At 43.0% G+C, this 21,862-nt stretch overlaps 1 protein-coding gene across 12 annotated transcripts in view; it reads left to right on the forward strand.

Moving 5' to 3' along the window:
* AFDN (afadin, adherens junction formation factor) overlaps nucleotides 1-21,862 on the forward strand; it is a 138,168-nt gene that overhangs the window by 34,959 nt on the left and 81,347 nt on the right. For 7 of the 12 annotated variants that reach the window (XM_022561113.2, XM_030760332.2, XM_022561121.2 and 4 more), the window contains exons 2-6: nucleotides 5,565-5,760; nucleotides 8,966-9,081; nucleotides 10,774-10,937; nucleotides 13,417-13,577; nucleotides 20,624-20,781. In XM_022561113.2, coding sequence (XP_022416821.2) covers nucleotides 5,565-5,760; nucleotides 8,966-9,081; nucleotides 10,774-10,937; nucleotides 13,417-13,577; nucleotides 20,624-20,781 — 795 coding nt within the window. The remainder of the gene's footprint in view (nucleotides 1-5,564; nucleotides 5,761-8,965; nucleotides 9,082-10,773; nucleotides 10,938-13,416; nucleotides 13,578-20,623; nucleotides 20,782-21,862) is intronic. The other 5 variants (XM_022561140.2, XM_022561144.2, XM_030760335.2 and 2 more) reach the window with 3 other exon arrangements.

Consider the following 21,862-nt stretch of genomic DNA (forward strand, 5'->3'; position numbering starts at 1 on the left):
ATAGTTCATACAAGTTTAAAAGATAGTGTTTATAGAAGTAAGATTACAGAAACCCATATTCAAGTATTTCTTCCATTCTCTACCTAACCTGTTGACATTCAAATTTTATTTCTCTTTTTAACAACGTGAGTCAGATGGCCATTGTGCTGTTGATGGTTTATGTACAGTGATGTGTGTGTTTTGAAGGCACGGCTGTATCTTTTCTTAACATTTTGCCCCTGTCTTGGAGGCACCAGCCTGGGAATAAAGTGTGTGTGTGTGTGATAAAGTGGTGGTCCTGTCGGTGGCTGTGCCCTCCGGGGGGGTTGGGAAGCTGATTACCTGTTTGCAGGTAGCCTTGTTGCGCTACAGGCTAAGACGTGGATTTCAAATAACTGCTGAAAGTGAGGAGAAGAAACGTGAGTGGAGCCTGGTTGCCCTGTTTAAGCTTTAGAGCAAGTCGTTCTGATTAGCTTGAGCCAAAGGAGATTTGGGGTTGCTCTGGTGAGTTTCTGCTCGTTTGGATAAGAAGGCCGATTGATTATCAGTTTCATTCACTCATGAGATATTGATAAAATATTGAAAAGCAAGTCTCCATCTCTAACTCGTGGTTCCTTGCTTTGGCTCTTTAGTGTGTAATTTCATAAGAAACCTTCTCTCTCTCTTTTTTTTGTCTGTTGCATTCTTTCTGATAAACATGAAAATGCTTTTGTTTCAGAGTGGTTAACACAGCCCCAAGCAGTGTTGCATTTCTGTTGTAGAAATCGTCAGTGATCCTTTTTCTCAGGGAAGACTTTATGTAAAGGTGAGTATATACCTTTAGGAAAAAAAGAAAGGTGTTTTCCTGTCAGGAAAAGTAACCGTCAAGGAAGGGAACCAAGTGATGGTTATATTGTCTTTTCCTTCCCTCTGCACTGAGCTGTTGTGATGGATATGCAGTACGTAGGTGACGAGAGGGGCTTAGTTACTGTCCCGCCAGCTCCAGACAGAAGTTTCTCCCTGAAAACTTGCTGTCAGCAGGCAGCACTTCACCCAGATACGGGAGGCCCTGCAGCAGTGCTTTTAAAGATTTTTTTTTTTTTAAGGTCAAGTCTTTTATTGATTTATTTATTCTTAGCCGCGTTGCGTCTTCGTTGCTGCATGAGGGCTTTCTGTAGTTGCGGTGAGCGGGGGCTACTCTTTGTTGCAGTGCGCGGGCTTCTCATGGCGGTGGCTTCTCCTGTTGTGGAGCACGGGCTCTAGGTGCGTGGGTTTCAGTAGTTGTGGCATGTAGGCTCAGTAGTTGTGGCTCACGGGCTCTAGGCGTGCGGGCTTCAGTAGTTGTGGCTCACGGGCTCAGTAGTTGTGGCTCGCAGGCTCAGTAGTTGTGGCTCACAGGCTCAGTAGTTGTGGCTCACAGGCTCTAGAGTGCAGGCTTCAGTAGTTGTGGCATGTAGGCTCAGTAGTTGTGGCTCACGGGCTCTAGGCGTGCGGGCTTCAGTAGTTGTGGCTCGCGGGCTTCAGTAGTTGTGGCTCGCGGGCTCAGTAGTTGTGGCTCACGGGCTTAGTTGCTCCGCGGCATGTGGGATCTTCCTAGACCAGGGATTGAACCCGTGTCCCCTGCATTGGCAGGTGGATTCTTAACCACTGCGCCACCAGGGACGTCCCAGTGCTTTTATTTTAAATGCTGTTTTATCTTGGGTGATAGGCGTAACCAGCACTAAGGAGGGGAGGAGTCTTTTTTAAGGAAACACTTGCCTTTATAAAATTACGGCCGTGTTGGCTGCAGCAGCATCAGAATTCCAGCTGCCTACTGATTGCAAGTGTAAAGTTTTGTTTTTCAGAGTTCTGATCAGGTGAGAACAGACAGCCATAGCTGGAGGCATCAGACATTGTTGCTGGAAGTTTTGACTCAAATGTGTTTTGATTTTTATGTGTGAAGCATTGGAGACCGAGGGAGGACCTGGACTGTGAATGAAAGCTCCTCATCTCAGAAGAGCTGCCGTCTGTGGAGAGGCTGAGAGGAAGTCACCTTAGGAAGGGGCCCAGGCCCTGATGGCGCTTCCACCTTATAGTTGAGGGCATCCGAGCTCACATGGGTGATGAAGACTCCCTCAGGGGTGCCTGCTGTCCTGTGCCCTGCTGTGCCTCCCAGCCGGGCTGGGCTCCGTGGGGAGTGGGGGCCATGAGGACACCTGCAGCTGAGCACGTGCTGTCCAGGTCTCCAGCCCCTCTGAACCTTCGCTCTCAGTTATTCAGCTGTCCACTTGTTTCTTCTGGGGCTCCTCTGGTGCCTGCAGCCCGCCACTTGGTGGCTGTGTGATTGTAGCTCATGTGCTTAGCCTCTCTGGACCTCCTTTTTCTTTTTTCCCCTGTGCAGTGGGGCTGATGGTAGTACCTAACCCTTAGTTTGGGGAGTTAAATGCTGAACCGTCAGTATCTGGCACGTGGTAGACCATCATATATATTAGTTAGTTATTACTGTGTGTTAGTTTGGTCACTACATGCCCAATTTTTAGGTTCAGGAGCTTGATGTTAGCAGTCTTCTCAGGTTTGATAAAATTCTGTGGACTTATTCACACCAGCCAAAATTAGCTGAACGACTGAACAGAATGCTAATGTGTTCATTCATTAAGGGACACCCCAGTGACGACTCTACCCACATGTTCTGTGTGATGTCAAGGTCACCAGGCAAACTAACTAATAGTTATTTATTAATACTTATTTAGTGCAAATGAAATCAAATCAAAGGTCATTTTTATTGGCTACTTTATTTAGGCTCGACAGACCTGCAGAATTTTTTCTTTAAAAACATCAATAGAAATATTATTACTTCTCTGTAGACAGCTGTTGCTTGCTGGAGACCTGTATCTGTAACCTTGGGTTTACTCTATTTAAAAAAAAATCTTCTATCTCAACATTTTATGTAAGATCAGTAGCTGAACCACATTAATAATGGAGGGTTAATATTTGTAGTTTTCTTTGTACCTATAAAGGGTAGTAATCTGTACGCGAGGGACTTTGATGAGGGTGACCAAGGATACGGGGGGCTGTCTCCAGGCTTGCCTCCATCTAGTCATTCTAGATGCTTTCCTTTGTTCTTGCCCAGCTGGGGTGGGCAGCCCCTCTCAGCCACAGATGCTGCCTCTGTTCCTTCAATATCTGGTAGTTGGGAATTACTTGTTGGCCATTCTCAGAGAAGCTGGTGCTTTCGTGTCTTTTGGGACCTGTAGGTGTATCTAGCTGTTCTATTCTCATCACAAATGATGTATTTAGAACGACCCAGTTATCAAAATGATTGAGTGCTACGGAGGGTAATTTAGAGAGGTATAAGGGTGGGCCTTCAGAGGAGACTGCTAGGTGCAGCGTAAAGATGATTTCAGGGTGGCGGTGGTGAAAGGAGCGGAATTCTGGGATAAAAATGTGACTCCCATAATAAAAACTTAAATGTAGGTAACCGAATTTCCAGACTAAGTGTTGTTTTCTGAAGTGCTGTCTTAGGGGCCTGTGGAGGAGGTTGGTCGGTAGGAAGAGTGAAACCTGGAATGGGGGTCCCTGAGTGACTTCACGGGGCTGGGCCCCTGGGGGATCCTGGGGCCCAGGGAGCCATGTGGAGAGTGTTGAGCACCATGTCTGGGGCAGAGTGCGTGCCGAGGGAGCCTTGGCTGTTACTGGCGTTGACCCGAACCTGCGTACAGATTCTGAGTTGAGGGGCATCTCTCCCGTGCATCCTTACTTACGGCTTTTAGGGTTGCCAGACTAACATGGAGATGGAGACATTTATTTTTAAAGGATATCAGCCTCATTTTTTTTTTTTGCTGCTTGATCCAAGCCAGACAAAGAAGACTCCTAATTCATTAAGCTTTCTCAGCTCTCACCCCGTAACCGTGGTCCTGCTTCATCCCAGAGTCTGTGGTTCAGTGGTGTTCTTCTAACACACATGCTCACTTACCTGTGTTTCTCCCCGGGGCAGGGGGAACAGGGAGGGCGGGTGGCCCAGTGGGCAGGGTCTGGGCGAGCACAGTAAAAGCTTCGTCACTAGAAACGTGCCTTATAGTCTCGTTTTTCCGGTTTAACTTTCGAATGGTTACACCGTTAACCCCATTCTATCAATAATATTCCATTTGCCTTACTTTTCTTCAAATAAATACTTCCCAGTTCATAATTTTCATTGAAGGTTAGGCTAGTGGACTGGGACGTGGGCAGAAGCTTGACTGCGATGGTCTCTGAGCTGCAGGAGAAACTTGACGTCTGAGAGCGAAAGCCACTGCGAGGAAGAAAGCGAGGACTGATTTATCCGACTGGGTTTTAACAAGATTTTGGATGGATTCTGGATACATCTGGAGGTGGAGAGACTCCATGTGTCAGACGTGGTGGGGAGAGAAAGGCGGCCGTTGAAGAGCAGCCCGGCCGAGGCTTTTTGCTGCAGGAGGCCGAGCACAGAACCTCGGGGTCGGGTCGCAAGTGCTCCTCAGGAGTTGGCGGGGAGCTGTGCTTTGTTCTGTGTTCAAGGGATTAATGGGGTGCACAGGAACCCTGGACCTCACCCTCTTGCATCCCCAGATAAAGTGTAACCTGCCAAACAAACACGGATTCTCTTTGATGCGGTGATTCCCAGTCTGTGGGATGTGAACTGCTGAGTCTTTTTTTTTTTTTTTTTTTGCGGTGCGCGGGCCTCTCACTGCTGTGGTCTCTCTCGTTGCGGAGCACAGGCTCCAGACGCGCAGGCCCAGCGGCCATGGCTCATGGGCCCAGCCGCTCCGCACATGTGGGATCCTCCCGGACCGGGGCACGAACCCGTGTCCCCTGCATCGGCAGGCGGACTCTCAACCACTGCGCCACCAGGGAAGCCCCATGCTGAATCTTATTTTTGTGGTGATAGCAAAGGACCTAAATAACCATCTCGTAATTGATTGAAAAGAAAAGAAAAAAAAAAAGGAAGCCATGGGAGGGAGCCTTCCACAGTCGCATGGGCTTCAGCCTGCTTGAAGTAGTCTTTGGTTGACATTCTGTCGAATTTTTCTCTAGAAGTAAGATTTTAAGAAAAATCTAAATTGTGTCTGTTGATTTGGGGCAAGTAGTTCATAGTGAAAATTACTTACAATTTACATTCCGCTAACGTTGAGTTTCCATTTATTCCCATTCATGGTAGGATTGGGGTTAACATTTCCCCTTTGCTTTTAGAACAGTCTCTTCATTTAGGCTTTGTAATCTCAGGATGGGATGGCACCTCAGGGGCAGATAGGCATGGACTTCAGAGTTCAGTGGATCTGGGTTTGATTCTGGGTTTGCTGCATAGCTAACTGCTTGAGCAAGATACTCAGACTTTGTGAGTTTTAAAGACCAAATCTTGAGAGTTGGGTTTGGTCATAGTATCCGCTTCACTGGGTTGTTATAAAGACGCCATAAAACGATGCCTGTCCAGGTGTGCCTGGCATTTGCTGATGGCTCTGACGTCAGGTGCTCTACCGCCGTTACCTGATACTTGAGACACGTAAGAAGGAGACAGATTGTAAATAACTTGTCCCAAGTCACATAATTAAATTTGAAGACATCATTTTAGGATGTTGTTTTTCCAAAAATGTATCATTTTGTTTTCCTTTTAGGATTTGGAGTTCCATGGAGTGATGAGATTTTATTTTCAAGATAAAGCTGCTGGGAACTTCGCAACAAAATGTATCCGGGTCTCTAGTACCGCCACCACTCAGGACGTGCTGGAAACGCTCGCGGAGAAATTCCGCCCTGACATGCGGATGTTGTCATCACCCAAGTACTCCCTGTACGAAGTGCATGTCAGCGGAGGTCAGTGGACACAGACGGGGCTTGTCGGCCATGTGTGCTCATCTGGAGACTATCACAGTCACTTGTCCCGGGGGCCCTGCTTTACTGCTGACCCCCTCTTTCTTTTTCTGGAGGGGCTGGGGAAGCAGTTAACAGGTTGGCAAAACTCGAGTATGTCTGCGAAATGTCCTCATAAGTTCCTACCTAGTAGGTGCATTTGTTGGGAGTTAGAATGAATAGATCAGTTTTACGTATGCTCACTTCTCCAGAGATAAGTAGCATAACGTTTCATAATTGAAATTCTCCAGCAGATCAGTCACATACATTGATGGTACAGTAAGCTGCTTAATTTTGGAGAAGTATTTCATGTAGCTCTTCTGCATAGATTATAATATTACAATTAACGATAACCCAGTGTTTTATGAGTACAGTATTTTATGAGTAAAACCCAGTGTTTTATCATGCTTGCTGTAATACTTCTGTAACGTGAAACAGTAACGTTGTTCTTTGGGAACAATTAGGGCATCTTGAGGAAACTCTCATTTCTCCTTGTTTTAAGATTTGAAATTTCTGAAAGTATCCTATATATCACATGGCAATTGAAGTTGAACTCATTAGAAATGTAGAAATTTATAAAATTTTTTATGAATGCTTTTGAAGTACTGAGTCACCTGTTTAAAAAAAAAATAACAAATTCCAGTTAATGCAGTAAACAAAGGATTGTATATAGTACAAGCCCAATTTGAATACCTGTTTAAGTTTCAGCCACAGAACCTGTTTGAACATAATTTATTTTTCTTATCTTCAAAAGTACAGCTTTCTTTGTACATTTGAAATTGGGCTAAAATTTTTGTAGTGTGTGGAATTCAGGTGTCACCAAATGCTACCAGTATTATATTAGGTAGGCTGTACTTGTTTATCACTCTTTTAAGGTTACTAGGGTATCACCTACATAAATAATACCCAAACTAAATTTGACAATAGCGGATGGTCTCAATTTTGGACGTTTTTTTGAGGTTGAATTCTCCTTTTACCTCACAATCTTTTTAAATAGGTTACAAAGAGGAATAAAGTATTTCTCACTTTCAGCCCTCTTCTCGCTGCACCATTGGGTCATTTGAATGCTGCCAAGTGAGGTCTTTGAAATGCTATCTAAGATTGGGATTTGAGATCTAAAAATGGAATGGGTTTGATTTTTTTTTAAAGAACATTTTTTCTTTAAACTTTCTTTGCTAGATTTGTTTTTAATTAAAAAGTAAAATATGTTACTTGTAAGGGATGAAAACACAAGGAAGCTGTGTAAAGAAGGAAGTGTTCCCCATCTCCCCCCGCCCCTGCAGTGACCACTAGGCTGGCCTGGCCGTGTCCTTCTGCACCTTCATACCCCGCCAGGGTCTCAGAGAGGAGCAGACCCTGGCGTGCAGGTTCTCAATCTCTTTCGGGTCACGGAGCCCTTAGTGTGTCAGTAATTGTTTTAGTGGCATCTCTAGGCCAAAGGAAATACCTAACAGTTCATTTTACTGCATAGATTCAGACAAGTTCATCAGGATTTATGCTTTAACAGCTTGGTGGGTGTTTGAAAAAATAGTACAGATCAGATGAAAGGAAAACTGAAAATTTCATCCCGTTCTTAATCACAGTTGCTCCCTGACAGGGCACGTGCGCCTCCTGGGCCCTGCGCAGCTCCTGCGTGGGGGCAGTGCCCTCCTTTCCTGTTCACATTGGTTTGCGGGCAGCGCTTGTTCCTACAGCGCCGTGGAAAGCCCGACGTGACCCTGGTGGGACAGTGCGCAACCTGGTGGGAACCAGCAGCTCCTGCCGCATCCGGCAGGTGCAGCTCGTTTCGCTGGAAATGTAACGTGCTCCTCAGTGAGCCGCTGGACACCGCAGCTGCTGTGTGAACCAGAGCGCTGGCCCAGCACCATGGAAACGCCACTCTCAGCCCTTCTCTGCGTTAGGGTTCCTTGTGTGAAATCAACTGGAAAAGTAAAAAGGATTCTGCTCTTCTAACATAAGGCAGAAGATACCTTAAGTTATAAAGTTGTAGCAGGGCCCTACCTATATTTGCATGCGGTAGTTAGGCACGTATGCTTTAGAACAGCTCACCTTGTTTTTGTTTTACGATTTAGACTTAATTGTTCTTAAGATTGGTTCTCTAAAAAGCATGCCATGAGGGATTTTGATCTAGTGAAGATTCTGCAACACGAACAACTTGGTAATTTTGGTTTTGCAGCAGGAATTTGGAACTTCTTGATCCGATATGTGACTTACTACTCTTTTCTCATATTTTCAGTTGATAAAATAATGACTTAGAATTTGTTTTTCCTGTATTCTGATCATTAACACTGCTGTTTACCTATAATATTCACTGAAAGCCTCTATAAACTCTGTCTTCTCAGTTTGCCCCGTTGACTTGCTTCCTGTACCATTGTCATCCACCCCCTCTGGTCTCACTGCTTCCTGTCTTTGCTGCCCTCGTTGTGGTGCATCCTGTGTGCGTTTACCTGGGTAATCCTTGCCAGCTCTCGGCTTCTAGTAGGTGGTCAGGCTGTGTAGGGCCCTCAGTGGGCTGCCATGAGGCTTGTTAGGTTTCTAGTAAGGGAGGAAGTAGTCACTTAACATAGCACTTCATCGACAGAGAAAAGGCTGGTGCTTCATGGTGGGAGGGGCTGTGCGGGTCGAGGAGTGTGGTTTTGGAGACGAGGATCAGAGGTGCAGGGGGAGGAGGGAGAGTGCAGTGATCGCTTCCAAGACTGATGGCGGTGGTGCCGTTTCTTGACAGCGTCTTAACATTAACATGAGAAGAAAAATCCCATGAATCAGTGGAACTTCTGTGTGATATGAACATTATTTCCGTATTTTCCAGTTGTATGTGAGGGAATTTGATTTATAGAAACAAACGTATGGCAAAACCCTGCTTATAATTTTTTCTAGCCCATGTGTATTTCTCTTATTTTCTGGGTTACATTCTAAATGTTGTCAGGAAGCTGTGCCTGGTCCGTGTCTGGCATTGGACACGTGATAGTACACATATAGTAGCACCAAAATACTGAATTAGTCATTGAAACTCTAACTTCACATTGTGAATTACGCTTCAGCCTATCGGTAAGTAATCAAGGCAATTAGGTATTTTTGGTCTATAAAATTTAATGTGTGTCAGAACGTTGCATTGGCTAGTGCCATTAGATAACCACGGCTTCTTTCTTTTCCTTTTCATGTTGTGAAGAAGAAAGAAGATTGGATATAGACGAGAAACCCCTTGTTGTGCAGTTGAATTGGAATAAGGATGATCGAGAGGGCAGATTTGTTCTTAAGAATGAGAACGATGCCATTCCTGCTAAGGTGAGGCCTTGGGTCTCGGCCCGTGCTGTGCCTGGCCTGCGTCTGACCACGTGTCGTGTCAGAGGGGTTCATTCTGTGTTTCGCTTCTCTTCCTGAACTACCCTTTTACCCCCGTCCTGGAATATAATTTAAAAGTAGCCCAGCTTCTCCCTGCTTCATCCTCTGTTTCACTGAGTAATCCAAAATATTACTCCTTCCTTTTCAAAGAAGAGTTATGTAAGCTTTTGTTCCTAAGAGACTTAATGTTCAAATCAGCTTCAGGTTTTTTCCCCTAAATTATAAAGTCAAAATAGGTTTTAATAAGAATCAGAAGGGAAAATAAAACTTTAATAACCTATTTATATGTGAACTTTTAGATACAACTTAATAAGGCATATTTAAGACCTTTTTCATGTTATGTGTGTAAGGTTAGAAATTAGTAAACTTCCTTGCGTTTCTTTGGATGATGAAATAGAGTGAGTCTAAAACTTTCTCAGGTAGTAGGATGTCTGGAATTCCTGTGCTACTGTCCTTTTTATGTGGAATACTATGAAATATCGATACAATTTTAAAACAATTATAATTCTGTTTTAAGTCAAGTGGCCTCTTACACTAGAATTCAGTATTGACAAGTGACAGCAAATGCAGAGGTTAAGGATATTTTGAGAAAAATCTTGTATTTAATTTTGTGCCCCAGCAGACTGGGGGGCAAGTACCATTATTTACTTAGGGCAGCAGTTTTCACGTCGTCTGTGTCATGTCCTCTGTGTTCCTGTTCCTGCGCTCCAGGGACTTTTATTGCCGTTGTGGCGAACACATATGATACAAGAACGGATACTTGTGTGTGTGTGTGTGTGTGTGTGTGTCCATGTTTTATTTTGTTTCTGCACCATGGTTTCAGCTGATGTACCTTTTCACGGAGCCACAGATCCTGCTTGCTATGTAGTAGAACTCTTCTGGGGTCAGGATGACAGGAGGGTGCTGGAGTAGCTTGCAAGGAAACGGAGATGCTCACTCAGAAAGCAGAAGGCAGTTTTCTTTCCCAATAAGATAATCTTTTATTTTTCTTGATTCTTTACCAGCCAACCTATTAAGTCATATAAAAATAATTTGTCTCTGTGTCATCTGCTGGCAGGCCAAGTTATAAATTACGAATAAGGAAACAAGTAAGATCTGGAAAAGAAATGAGCAGTTTTTGTACAAACACAGTACTTACAACTTTGCTTCATAAAATCCAGTTTATTAGGGCTACTCTTAACATTTCTTTTGAAGTTAAAGAAAACATATTTAAAGTAGACGATGATTCAAACACTTAGTTACTTCCATATTTTCATTAGTTTCCTTTTATTTAAGTTACTTCATGTAAATTATTTGGATTTTTATTTATTAAAAATAATAAACTGGTGTGATTCCAACCTGTTTTCTAACTGGGTTTGGATTTTCTTGTGTGTTTGCTTCCTTGGTTATAGTTTTGAATTAAGATACAATTTACACAAGGTGAAATGAGATCTCGAATGTGTACGTTTTGATCAGTACACTCACGTAACTGTCGGCCCATCAAGACAAAGAACGCTTCTCACCCCAGTCCTTGCCCTGCCCCGGTGGCTCTGTTTCTGGCCGCAGCGTATGAGGTGAAGTTAGCCAAGCCATAGATAGCTAGCTTTATGTCATTCTGTGTCATAGCCAGTGTAGTGATAATGTTACTTTTATCAGAAGGCTCAAAGTAACGGACCTGAAAAGCAGGAAAAAGAAGGTGTTATCCAGAACTTCAAGAGAACTCTCTCAAAGAAAGAAAAGAAGGAAAAAAAGAAGCGAGAAAAAGAGGCAATGAGGCAGGCGTCTGATCGAGACGATAGACCTTTCCATGGGGATGACACGTAAGTTAATTTTGGAAATATTCCTGTTTCTTTGTGTTCTAAGCCCGGTGTTTTTCATGCAGCAGACCTCATTAAATTACCAAGTAAAGGTCGAAGAGGGTGCGCCTCAGGTAAGTGCCTTGGGGCTCGTGCTGGGTCCTCGGCGTCGAGGGAAGCCGGTGGGGCTCTGACTGAGCTGCACGCGTCGCTCACAGGGCTGGTCTCGCTGTGCGCGCTCTTCTTAAAGATGCGGACTGATGAACGGTATTGCCGTTGCTGGGTAGACTGGGTGTCAGGGTGTTCTTCGTCTCTGCCTGGCCTCTCCTTTCCTTTCTGTTGTTTTGGTCCTTAAGGCAGTAGTGGATTCTTAGACACCTCAGGTACGCTTAACTCCTGATCAGAGGTTGGCAAGACCAGTGAGAAAAGCTGGTGTTCGCTTTTCAGGTTCAAATGCACCATCAGGTTCACTCCGGCCCCCGCCCGCCCCCCTTCCTTATTCTCGCACAGCAGCCCCATCACAGGTTACCTTACCTGTCGGAAGGGATTTGAGCTTCTGACCTCGGAGCTGAGGGCATAAGGGAAACCGCTGTGTTTCGTTATAACAGAAAGGAGACATGAGCAGAAGCTGGCCTTTCCTCCTCGCTTGCAGTCTCCGGGCCTCAGTGTAGCCTTGTCAGTTTCTAGTTCAGTTCATTCTCTTATCGTGGTTTCTCTTAGGCCTCCTCCTTGCCTTAGAGTTGAGGGCATAGTGTTCTGTTTACAGCTTAGTTTAGAAAGTCAGAGTAGATAGATTTGCCAGAAAGGGAAAAGGAGCTTCTTGTCACGCATGAGCCCAAAGGGAGCCGTAGTTTGTTCATGCAACACAAATATATGAGCTTCATATATCTATGTAGAGAGTTTTTAAACAAGCATAATCAGTCTTTTGAAACCAGAACTTTTCACGTGACATTTTCCCACTGAAATTGTATGTATTTCACATAAATACACACAGTCAAAATATATATATTTTCACAAAAAACATACATATTAAATAATTTAAATGATTGTGCAGTATTCTATCATATAGTTTTCCCATAATTTATGAAACCAGCCCTTTTCATGTACTTGTGGAGAGTTCACAGGGTTTTTTTCGTATTATAAATGATACTCCGGTGAATATCCTTGTTTTTACAATTTTGAGGACTCATGTGAATATTTCCTGAGGAAATGCTCTGGAAGAATGGCTCAGAGACCCTTTGGGATGCTTGTGTTGCCAGACAGCCCCTGGAAAGGTCTGCACAGCCCACGGGCCCTCTCGTTTCCATAGCCTTAGTACTGCTGGGTGTAACAGGGCAGAGTACGGTCTCTGCAGTATGTGAGACCTTCAGTAACCCGAGCTTACCGTATCATTAACAAGGCGGATGTCTCTCTGCACGTTTATTGACCGTTGATATTCTGCTGCTGCTGCGGTGACCTCTTCAAGTCTTTTTTCCATTTTTTGGTTGATTCTAAGTGTTGTGTGTGTCTTGAGGATATTAACCATTTGTCAGTGAAGGGAGTTTACTTTAGAGTGGAATTTGAGCCCATCGTAGAGTGCATCCAAATGGATTTAGATATTAATCTGTTAGGCAGAGACGCCTATGGGATGCACATGAACTCTTGACTGTAGTATTACATAGTAAGGCTCTCCTTAGTGTATTTATGCAAGAGAAAGAACTTGTATACATAGATTGTTCATATATGAAAAATATCAAGGAAAAGGAGAGTTTAGAACTTAGGCTACAGTTCTATTTATTTAGTTTATAGGGGGATAAATTATTTGTGTTAAGGAAATGAGCTACTTAAAATGAGTTAAGTTTACCTTGATTGATTCGAAGCTTGGCTGACTTAATGAAATTATTTTGTGATTTTAAAAATGGCATCCTTAAAGTATATTTATCAAAATTTAGTCAAGCACATCAATCTTACCTAAATATTTAGTTTTCAACTCATCATTCTATACAGTTGACTCGTTATAGGAACTTATGGAGCAATTTCCTTTTAAAACTTTCGCTTCAAGAGAGTGAATGGTGGTAAATCTCTTAGTTGTTAAAAAATCAGGCTGTTTGAGTTCTTCAAGATTACTGTAATTTGAAGACAGATTTTTACTAAAGTATGTTCAATCCTTTATTTCTAGTGGTTGGAATGTTGTATCCGTCATTTAGTCTATTATAAGATAACCGTGGTAGAAAGAACTGAAATGTATGATTTATACATTCTAGCTTTATTAATGAATACTCAATAATTGAGTTCTGTAAACTCACTATAAAATTTTAATTATAAATTTCTGCTTAGTTCTGTATTTCAGCTTGTGTGGAGAGGAAGTGTATTCCCCGTCCCTAGTAATTGGCCCACGGTGAACGGTGCGCGGCAGAACTGTGTAGGCAGATAGCATCTGCCATTTTGGTTTTGTATGATTTCAGTATAATTGTTTCTGATGTAAAATTCTGAAAATCTTGTTATTGCCTTTCTTTCCTTACAGTGAAAATTCTCGACTGGCTGCTGAGGTTTACAAAGACATGCCTGAAACTAGCTTTACCCGAACGATTTCTAATCCCGAGGTGGTTATGAAACGACGGAGACAACAAAAACTGGAAAAGAGAATGCAGGAATTTCGGAGCTCAGATGGGCGGCCTGATTCAGGTGCAGACTTTGAATTGTTTTTCTGTTATATTTGTTGTAAAGTCTATTAATTTAATAATCCTTTTCATATATGCATGAGGCCCTGAATAAGTGAAGTTAATGGGTGATGTAGCCTCTTCGTAGCAAGCGTGTGCCATGTGTGTCTGGTACAAAGTCAGTTTTGCCTTCAATACGTTTACTTACGTATTTATCCCCAGTATGGCTTTTTTTTTTAATGCTGGAAAATGTCAAGTATATACAAAAGAATAGAGACATAATGAACTTCCCATGTGTTTATTACCAAGCAAGCTTCCATAATTAACACGTTTCATCTCTGCTTCTACATATATTGCTTTCATTCCCAGACTGTGTTATTTTTGAATCAAGTCCCAACTTTCTCATTATCTCATCCATAAATATTTTGATATATTTTCCTGAAAGGTAACAATTCTAAAAAGGCAAAAACAGAAATAAAGCAAACCATAGTACCACTATCACATAGAAAAGAATTGACAGTAATTCCCATCAGATACCTGGTCATTGTTCAGATTTTCCTGATTTGCTTCAGGTAATTCCTGTAGTTGAGCCAGGATACAAATAAAACCTAAATGTTGCATTTGCAATTGGTTAATTCGTCTTCTCTGCCTTTCATTCTAAAATCTCCTCTCCTCTCTTGTATTTTAACCTCTCAGTTTGCTTATTTGTTGGTTTGTTTTAAAACCCTAGGTTGAATGTCTTGTAGGTTTTGCTGAAGGCGTCCAGTTGGGTGGTTTACCGCTGTTTTCCTCTTGTTTTCCTTGATTAGATACAGGTACAGGGTTAGGGTTTCTGGTGGTAGGCGGTGGGACAGGAATATTCACCTTAGTGTCATCCCCAGGTGAGCAGTGGTTCGTAAAATTTTAATAAGCTCCTGGATGTAAAGCTTCTCAATGTTTGTCCATCTTTTGCGATTATTGTCGTTACTGATCCTTGAATGGTGGCTTCGAGCCAGCGGGGCTGTCTTCCAGCTGGCACCCGGGTCTGTGACATGGCCCAGTGATCTCGAGAGCTTCCCTGGAGGATAGGATGTCTGCTCACCTCGTGCTTTCCTGCCCCAGCCTAGGAGTCAGCTCTTCCTCGGAGGAATCCTGTTCCTTTTGCTGGGATAAGTGTCTGGTTGCTAGGAGCGCTCTCTGTTACTGGTTAGTCTTTGCTTCTAAGCCTGTTTAGTGGACAGAGCTTAGGAAATATGTTTTTTTTTACTACTTTGATTTTAGAAAATCTGGGTGTCTTTTCTCTAAAGGTAAAATTCTTCCCTCCTAAGAACAATAGAATAATTATTAACAACATAATTATATTAATCAGGTATAATACCAAAATCAAAATAGGGCTATTATTAATACCAATATGATAGTGAAAACATTTTATTTAAGCCTTTTGTGAAATCTGTGCTGTGTTTGAAATCGCATATTCGATTCCTGTGTATGTGATTATATACCCACATTGATTTATACTTAGGTTTGTTTTATTTTACTTTTGACTTTGAAGGTTTGCTCCTTTAAAATTTAGTGTTGTTTAACAGTTTCTAAGTCAAATCTGCAAAACAAGGTACGTTTAGAGAAGTCCAGCTTTTTTGTCCCTGTGGACCCCTTGAGTCAAAGGCAACATCCTGTACACATGTCCCACTGTGATGTTTCCTGGAGATCACCCTGTATTTCTGAGGGAAATAAAGGTTAAAACGAGAAGTTAAAACAGATGACTACTCTGTGAGCTATAAATTGGTTTTGTGTATTTTTAGCTATTTGATATAAAACTTTTATTTGTAATTAACCTGTAATTATACGCAGCAAGTAAAGTAGTTTTACTTGTTAAAAAATAGTAGCATAATCATTTGTTTCAAAAACAATCCTTGTATTAGAAGGCTGTATCGTTGATCCAGCCTTTCCTAAAAATGTCTGACCTGGTAAGTCATCACCTCTGCGGCTCTTTTGTAGCGCTGCGCTCCTGCTAGCTCACGCACGAGTTTTAAGGTCTGAGTGCTGGGACTGGTGGCTTTTCTCTGGAGCCGGGTTTATAGCAGTTTTGGTTGGGAAGGTTGCTTAATTGTGGGCCCATTCTCTCGGCTCCAAGGCTGAGTCAAAGGGTGTTAGTCCCTATCCAGACCCTCTTATTATCCGATATGTTTATGTGGCAGCAGGTGGGATCTGTCAGGGGAAGCTGTGCTCACACTCGCGTCATACTCGTGGGAGCAGCGTTATTCTCTATTTTACTAGTGGTCTCTCTTACCTTACCTCCATTCACGAGGTAGTCTGTGGACCATGGTTCTGAAATGCATGGTTGCTTGATTCTGCCCACTTGACAGAAATTGCTGGCGACCCCATTTCTTGTGAGCTTGCCCAGAGCTTTGTGTTAGGGTGGCGTGTCATACAGCACCAGCCACGGTGGGAGCCGGCCCTGAAACCTGGTTGTCTCTCCAGCACCACGGGTTTGCTTTTGACCCTTAGTGCCTGTATGAAGTGAGTCTCAATTATATGTTTCGTGGGAATTATAGTATCGGTGATTCAAAAAAACTAGGACACTGAGAGACTTATTAGTTCTATAAATAATTTGATAGATGGCTTTTGAGACCTAAATGATTATCTGTTTGTATATATTCTGTCTTGTTCAATCAGGAATTGAAAAAGACAAGAAAAAGAAAGTAAGGAGGAAGGAGGGAGAAACTACAAAGGTGAGGAAGGAGAAATGTAGTAAAAGTTATAGGAAGGACGAGAGGAGTGCTCAGAGGTACCTGCCACGTGCTGACCACGCTTCCGACCACGGGAAGGAGTCTGGCATCGTTATTCCTCAGTGACCCCTTGAGGAATATTCAAGTATAGGCTCAGGGGTATGTGAGTCAGACTAAGGAGAGCTGGCTTAGAGTGTCGGTTTTTATAAGTAACTTAACAAAATCTTTTTATAAAAAGTATGTCTTTAATGTGGTCAGGGTGCAACGTTATATATGTTGTTAAGATAAAGCAGGAAGCTTTTTTTTTCTTTTTTTTGCGGAACGCGAGCCTCTCACTGTTGTGGCCTCTCCCGTTGCGGAGCACAGGCTCCGGACGCGCAGGCTCAGCGGCCATGGCTCACGGGCCCAGCCGCTCCGTGGCATGTGGGATCCTCCCGGACCGGGGCACGAACCCGTGTCCCCTGCATCGGCAGGCAGGCTCCCAACCACTGCGCCACCAGGGAAGCCCTAAGCAGGAAGCTTTTTGCAGGTAACTTCAGCCTGTGTCCCCAGAGATCCCTATTTATTTTCCTGTGCCATTGGGGGTCCTTTGATGGAAATATTTGGTATGATCTGTTAACAAACTGCTGAAAGAGTTTTAAGCTAGGGATTGAGAACGCTTTCAGTTTAGCCCAGGCCTCCAATCTGGAGCGGTTACTCTGAGAGCAGAATCTAGGGTTGATTTGAGGGAATTGTGGTCAGAAGCAGGTGTCCCCCTTCAAAGGCTTGTGTGGCCCCGGAAGGACCGAGTCTCTGAGCTCAGTCGGGGACAGTGGTCATGAAGAGAGAAGAGCGGGAGCAATGTTAAGAGAGAATGATCGGGAAGCAGCGCCAGCCTGAGTTTTCTGAGGAGAGGAGGCCTTCCGGATGCCGCCCTGCTTTGAGCAGGATGGATGTGGGTCTGGATGAAGGAGCATCCGGAGGAGAAGACAGGCTTCGTCTGTGTGTCTTGGGAGGGGCCGGCGTGGTGTGGGGGGGGTGCCTTTAGGCTGCACTCAGCTCGGTGGCTGAGTGCTAGTCAGCGGTGCCAGGTGGAGACAAAGATTTGGGAGCAAGCTGTTCTTGGGATGCAACATCATGGGCATGGCAGAGATTTGGTGGAGGTAGGAAGTATACCAGTAATACGCGGCCATTGTTGAGAAGTAGGCCAAGAAAACAGGAACAAAACCTCCAGAGAATTAGGAGAAGAAACAGCAAAACACCCACTGGAGTAGAGCTTGTCTGTTACAGGGATGGTTGAGTGGAAGGAACATTTTTCTGTACAAGCTCCTAGGAAACCCTAAAAAACTGGATACTGTTGGCAGAAAAGCTGTCTGTGGTTAATATTAATGCAGCCAAATATAGTAAGTTCAAGTGTTCTGTTGGTTTTTAATAAACAACTTAGAAAACTATATCCTTATAACCTACTGAGGCTGTTAGCTTAGCGCTTAGGTTGGTGAAGAATGTTGTCACGGGTGGGTAAGTTTCCCTGAGAGTAACAGCCAAGTCTGTAATTTTCCTGTCTTGTTCGCCCGAGCGTTGGTTCCCCAAGTTCTGATGACGTACTTAAAGAGATCTGACTCACTTCACAGCGGATCAGAAGTCATAACTTGTAACAAGCCTTGGCCCCAGAGCTCATAAAGTATTTTTAACACTCAGACGTATTTACTTTCTCGATGTCTTCCAAGTGTAATTGACCTCAGAATGCCCTTGGGAGTCAGCCCTTCTGCCTCAGTTTTCTTGTGAACAGTCTTGGAGCTGTGGAGTGCTAGGACACGGACTCTGGAGCTGGGTTCCAGTAGGGACCCTTGTGTTCCGTGGGCCACGCTTTCTTCATCTTCTGAATAGGGGAATCATCCTCCCTTAATTTTAGAACCGAAATGTATATTTATACAAACAGATTTTAGTCGATGGTAGAATTTTAAAATGTTAGCTTTTCTTCTATCTCCCCTTCCTTAGGAAATTGGGAGGTATGTATTTCTGTTGTGATGATACTATGGTATTATGCTTTTAAACCAAAAACCTCTTAAATTAGACTGTGTCCAGTCAGTTACTTATTAATCTGTCCATGGATGTCAGTGGAGTTTGGGTCCTCTCTACTGTTGTGTTATTGTCAGTTCCTCCCTTCATGTCTGCTAGTATTTGCTTTATATAGTTAGGAGCTCATGTATAGGGTGCATATGTGTGAACGGAGTACTCTTGTATTTATCCCTTTATCGTTACATAATGCCCGTCTTTGTCTTTTGTTATAGACTTTGCTCCAAAGTCTGTTTTGTCTGATAGGAGTATTGCCACCCCCATTTTCTTGTCATTTCTGCTTGCATGAAATAAATATCTTTTTCTTTCCCCTCGCTTTCAGTCTGTATGGGTCGTTAGCTCTGAAGTAAGTTTCTCGTAAGCAGCGCATAGGTGCTTCTGGTTTTTTATCCAGTCAGCCCTCCTGTTTTTGATTGCAGCATTTAGTCCATTGACATTTGAAGTGATTATTGATAGCTACGTACTCAGTGCCATTTTAGGACTTGTTCTCTGCTAGTTTTTGTACTTCTCTGCTCATGCCTTCTTTCTGTTTCTTCCCTTGTATTTTGATGATTTTTTTTTAGTGGTACTCTGTTTTTTTGTTTCTAGTCTTTGTGTGTTTATTGATTTGTGGGCGCCATGGGTTTCATATATGTTGATCTATATCTACTTGTGGTAAACTAGTAGTCATTTAAGTGCAAACACATTGTAAAAGATCTGCATTTTTTACTTCCCTCCCCTACGTTTTGTGTTTCTGATGTCATATTTTATGTCTTCATGTTGTTGTCTTGTTTGTTTTCTCCCCCTGATTTCGACCCTGCAATCAGGTTACAAGCTGTTTGGAGCCTAGGACGATGACCAGCTCATGCTGTGTCCTCAGCGTTGGGACGGGCGGTGTAGGGGGACCTTATAATCCCTGTGAGTTTGTAGATAGCCTGACCCCTGGCCTGTGTCAGCAGGTCCGCGTTCTAATACCAGCCTGGGCTTGCTGGTTCTTCTTCTTTTTTTTTTTTTTCTTTTTTTAAGCATCTTTATTGGAGTATAATTGCTTTACAATGGTGTGTTAGTTTCTGCTTCATAACAAAGTGAATCAGTTATCCATATACATATGTTCCCATATCTCTTCCCTCTTGCGTCTCCCTCCCTCCCACCCTCCCTATCCCACCCCCCTAGGCGGTCACAAAGCACCGAGCTGATCTCCCTGTGCCACGCGGCTGCTTCCCGCTAGCTATCTACCTTACGTTTGGTAGTGTATATATGTCCATGCCTCTCTCTCACTTCGTCCCAGCTTACCCTTCCCCCTCCCCGTGTCATTACTGATTATTCTTAAAAGACCAGCGTTATTTTATTGTAGTCAAGTTGTCGTAACGCAGTGTGTGCCAGACTTGTTGAAAAAGAGGGTGTGAGAAACATTCAGTAGCCAGAATAACTGCATTAGAATTCAGAAGAGGCAAAAAGGAGTCATGGATGTAGAATTTGCTCCAAGAGATCCAGAGATGTTTAATCTAGCTCTTTAACGTAGAGGTGAGCAAAGGAAGTCGGGAAGCCTCCCCGAGGTCCCACGTAGCATGGGGATGTGGCATCTTGCCTGAGTTGCCTACCTACCCCCAGTAGTCTTTCAGCTAGACTTAAGATTTTAGGACTTAAAAATCTTAGATCATAAGTAAAAAGCAAATTATGACACCAAAAATGTCAGTAATATAGCATATGTAGGATTGCATTAAAAAGAAATATGCAGACAAAAAGAAAAGCTAAGGATCCAAATTGCTCTGCTCTAGTTGACTTTTTTTTCCTCCCAAATGAGTTCACAGCTAGAAATGACATTCTGGTTTGCAGTACCTGGAAATGTAAATAGAGCCCAGTGCTTTGGTGACAGGTCCTTATGAAATGTCTTTGGACTCCAGCACCTGAAGCATCCTGATTTCTGGTTCACTTTTTGAAAAAACTGGGTTATTTAGTGGGATTAATACTGTTCGGGGTTTTTAAGTTTCAGATTGTTGGTCAGGAAGTAGCGGAAGTGGGGAAAGTAGATGTCTAACGCTGTGTAGGTAAGGAAGTGAGAAGGCAGTCAAAGCAGGAGCAGCACTTGGAAGAAACTCCGGGGTTTCTTCCCTTTCTGTCCTTTCCCCACAGTGGAAATCAGCTCGTCATTATAAAAACTGCACGGGCTCGAAGGGAGGACAGAAACAGCCTAGTCTAGCACAGGATCACTGGGTCGGCACGTCCCTGCCGGTGTGTGTCACCTGCCAGGAAGCGGGGATGGAATTCGTAGACAGATCTCTGGTATCGGACCAAAAGTTGTGATCAGAGATGCCACTGTTTTTTGCAGGTGGGACACTGAGGATTTATGCAGATAGTTTAAAACCAAATATTCCCTACAAGACGATCCTGCTGTCTACCACCGACCCTGCAGGCCTCGCTGTGGCTGAAGCTCTGGAGAAGTACGGCCTGGAGAAGGAAAACCCGAAGGATTACTGCATTGCCCGCGTGAGTACCTGCCGCGCCCGTACTTACCCACATCACACGTGCTAGAACTTTGCATTTAAATGGAAAGATATTCTTTAAATGAAGTTAGACTTAGGCTGAACTTCTCCACACTGTATCACTTAGAATCTGCTAAAACGAAACCACGTGTAAATATATGTAAGAAACAACATTCTCCTTTCCATTACAAAAGTAATCTGCGTTCCTGCTGTAAACTAAGAAAAGTATAAAAAGGCAAACTGAAGAAAATCCTCTGTCGTTCTAATACCAAAGGATAAGCGCTATTAACATTTTGATGTATATCCTTCCAGTTTTTGTTTTGCATATATATAGGTAACAATTTTATTTTAGTAAAATCTGCCTTAATGATTTTTTTCTTAGGGTTTTTACTAAGATGTGTCGTAACGACCCAACTTTAAATAAATCTTGGTTTGCTATTCATCATTAACCGACATTTGGCTGGTAGGTTTAGTAGTCATCCGTAATTTCTTGGAGATAAAGGGTGTATCTTTGACCCTAGTACTCAAGAAGTACAGTGAAATTTTATGCCTCAGAGTTGAATTGGTGACACTAAGTAAAATCAAGCAGATTTTCTCTTCTAAGACAAACTTTTTGGAAAATTATTAACCTTTAAGTCAGTCACAAGTATCTAATAACTTCTTTATACCCATTATTTCTCTGTCAAAATCTCATTGGAAGTAGATTTTTTTAAGAAGATGTCCTTCTTTCTCTCATCTTAGCAATTGATTATTAAATAATGAAAGTGTGGTTACTTGTTTTAGTTCTTGCCCTCGCCAAGATTATTGAGAAATAATTAAAGTACAATGTATTACATGTATTTAAAGTTTATAATACCATCGGTTTGGGCCTGTCAGCACAGTGGACATTTCCTTCACCTTCAGAAGTTTCCTTACGCCTCTTTGTATTTTTGTGTTTCGTTGTATGGATATGTCACACTTTGTTCATCCACTTACCTGTTAGAATTTGCGTTGTTTCCAGTTCTCAGTTTTGGGCTCTTACAGTAAAACTGCTGTGAGCACACACGTGCAGGTCTTCTCATAGAAGTACTTTTTTTCTTGAGTAA

This window comes from Delphinapterus leucas, chromosome 12 (genome assembly GCF_059928025.1).
Source record: "Delphinapterus leucas isolate spDelLeu-1000000601 "Yukka" chromosome 12, BTC_Dleu_Yukka2, whole genome shotgun sequence".
Taxonomy (NCBI): Eukaryota; Metazoa; Chordata; class Mammalia; order Artiodactyla; family Monodontidae; genus Delphinapterus; species Delphinapterus leucas.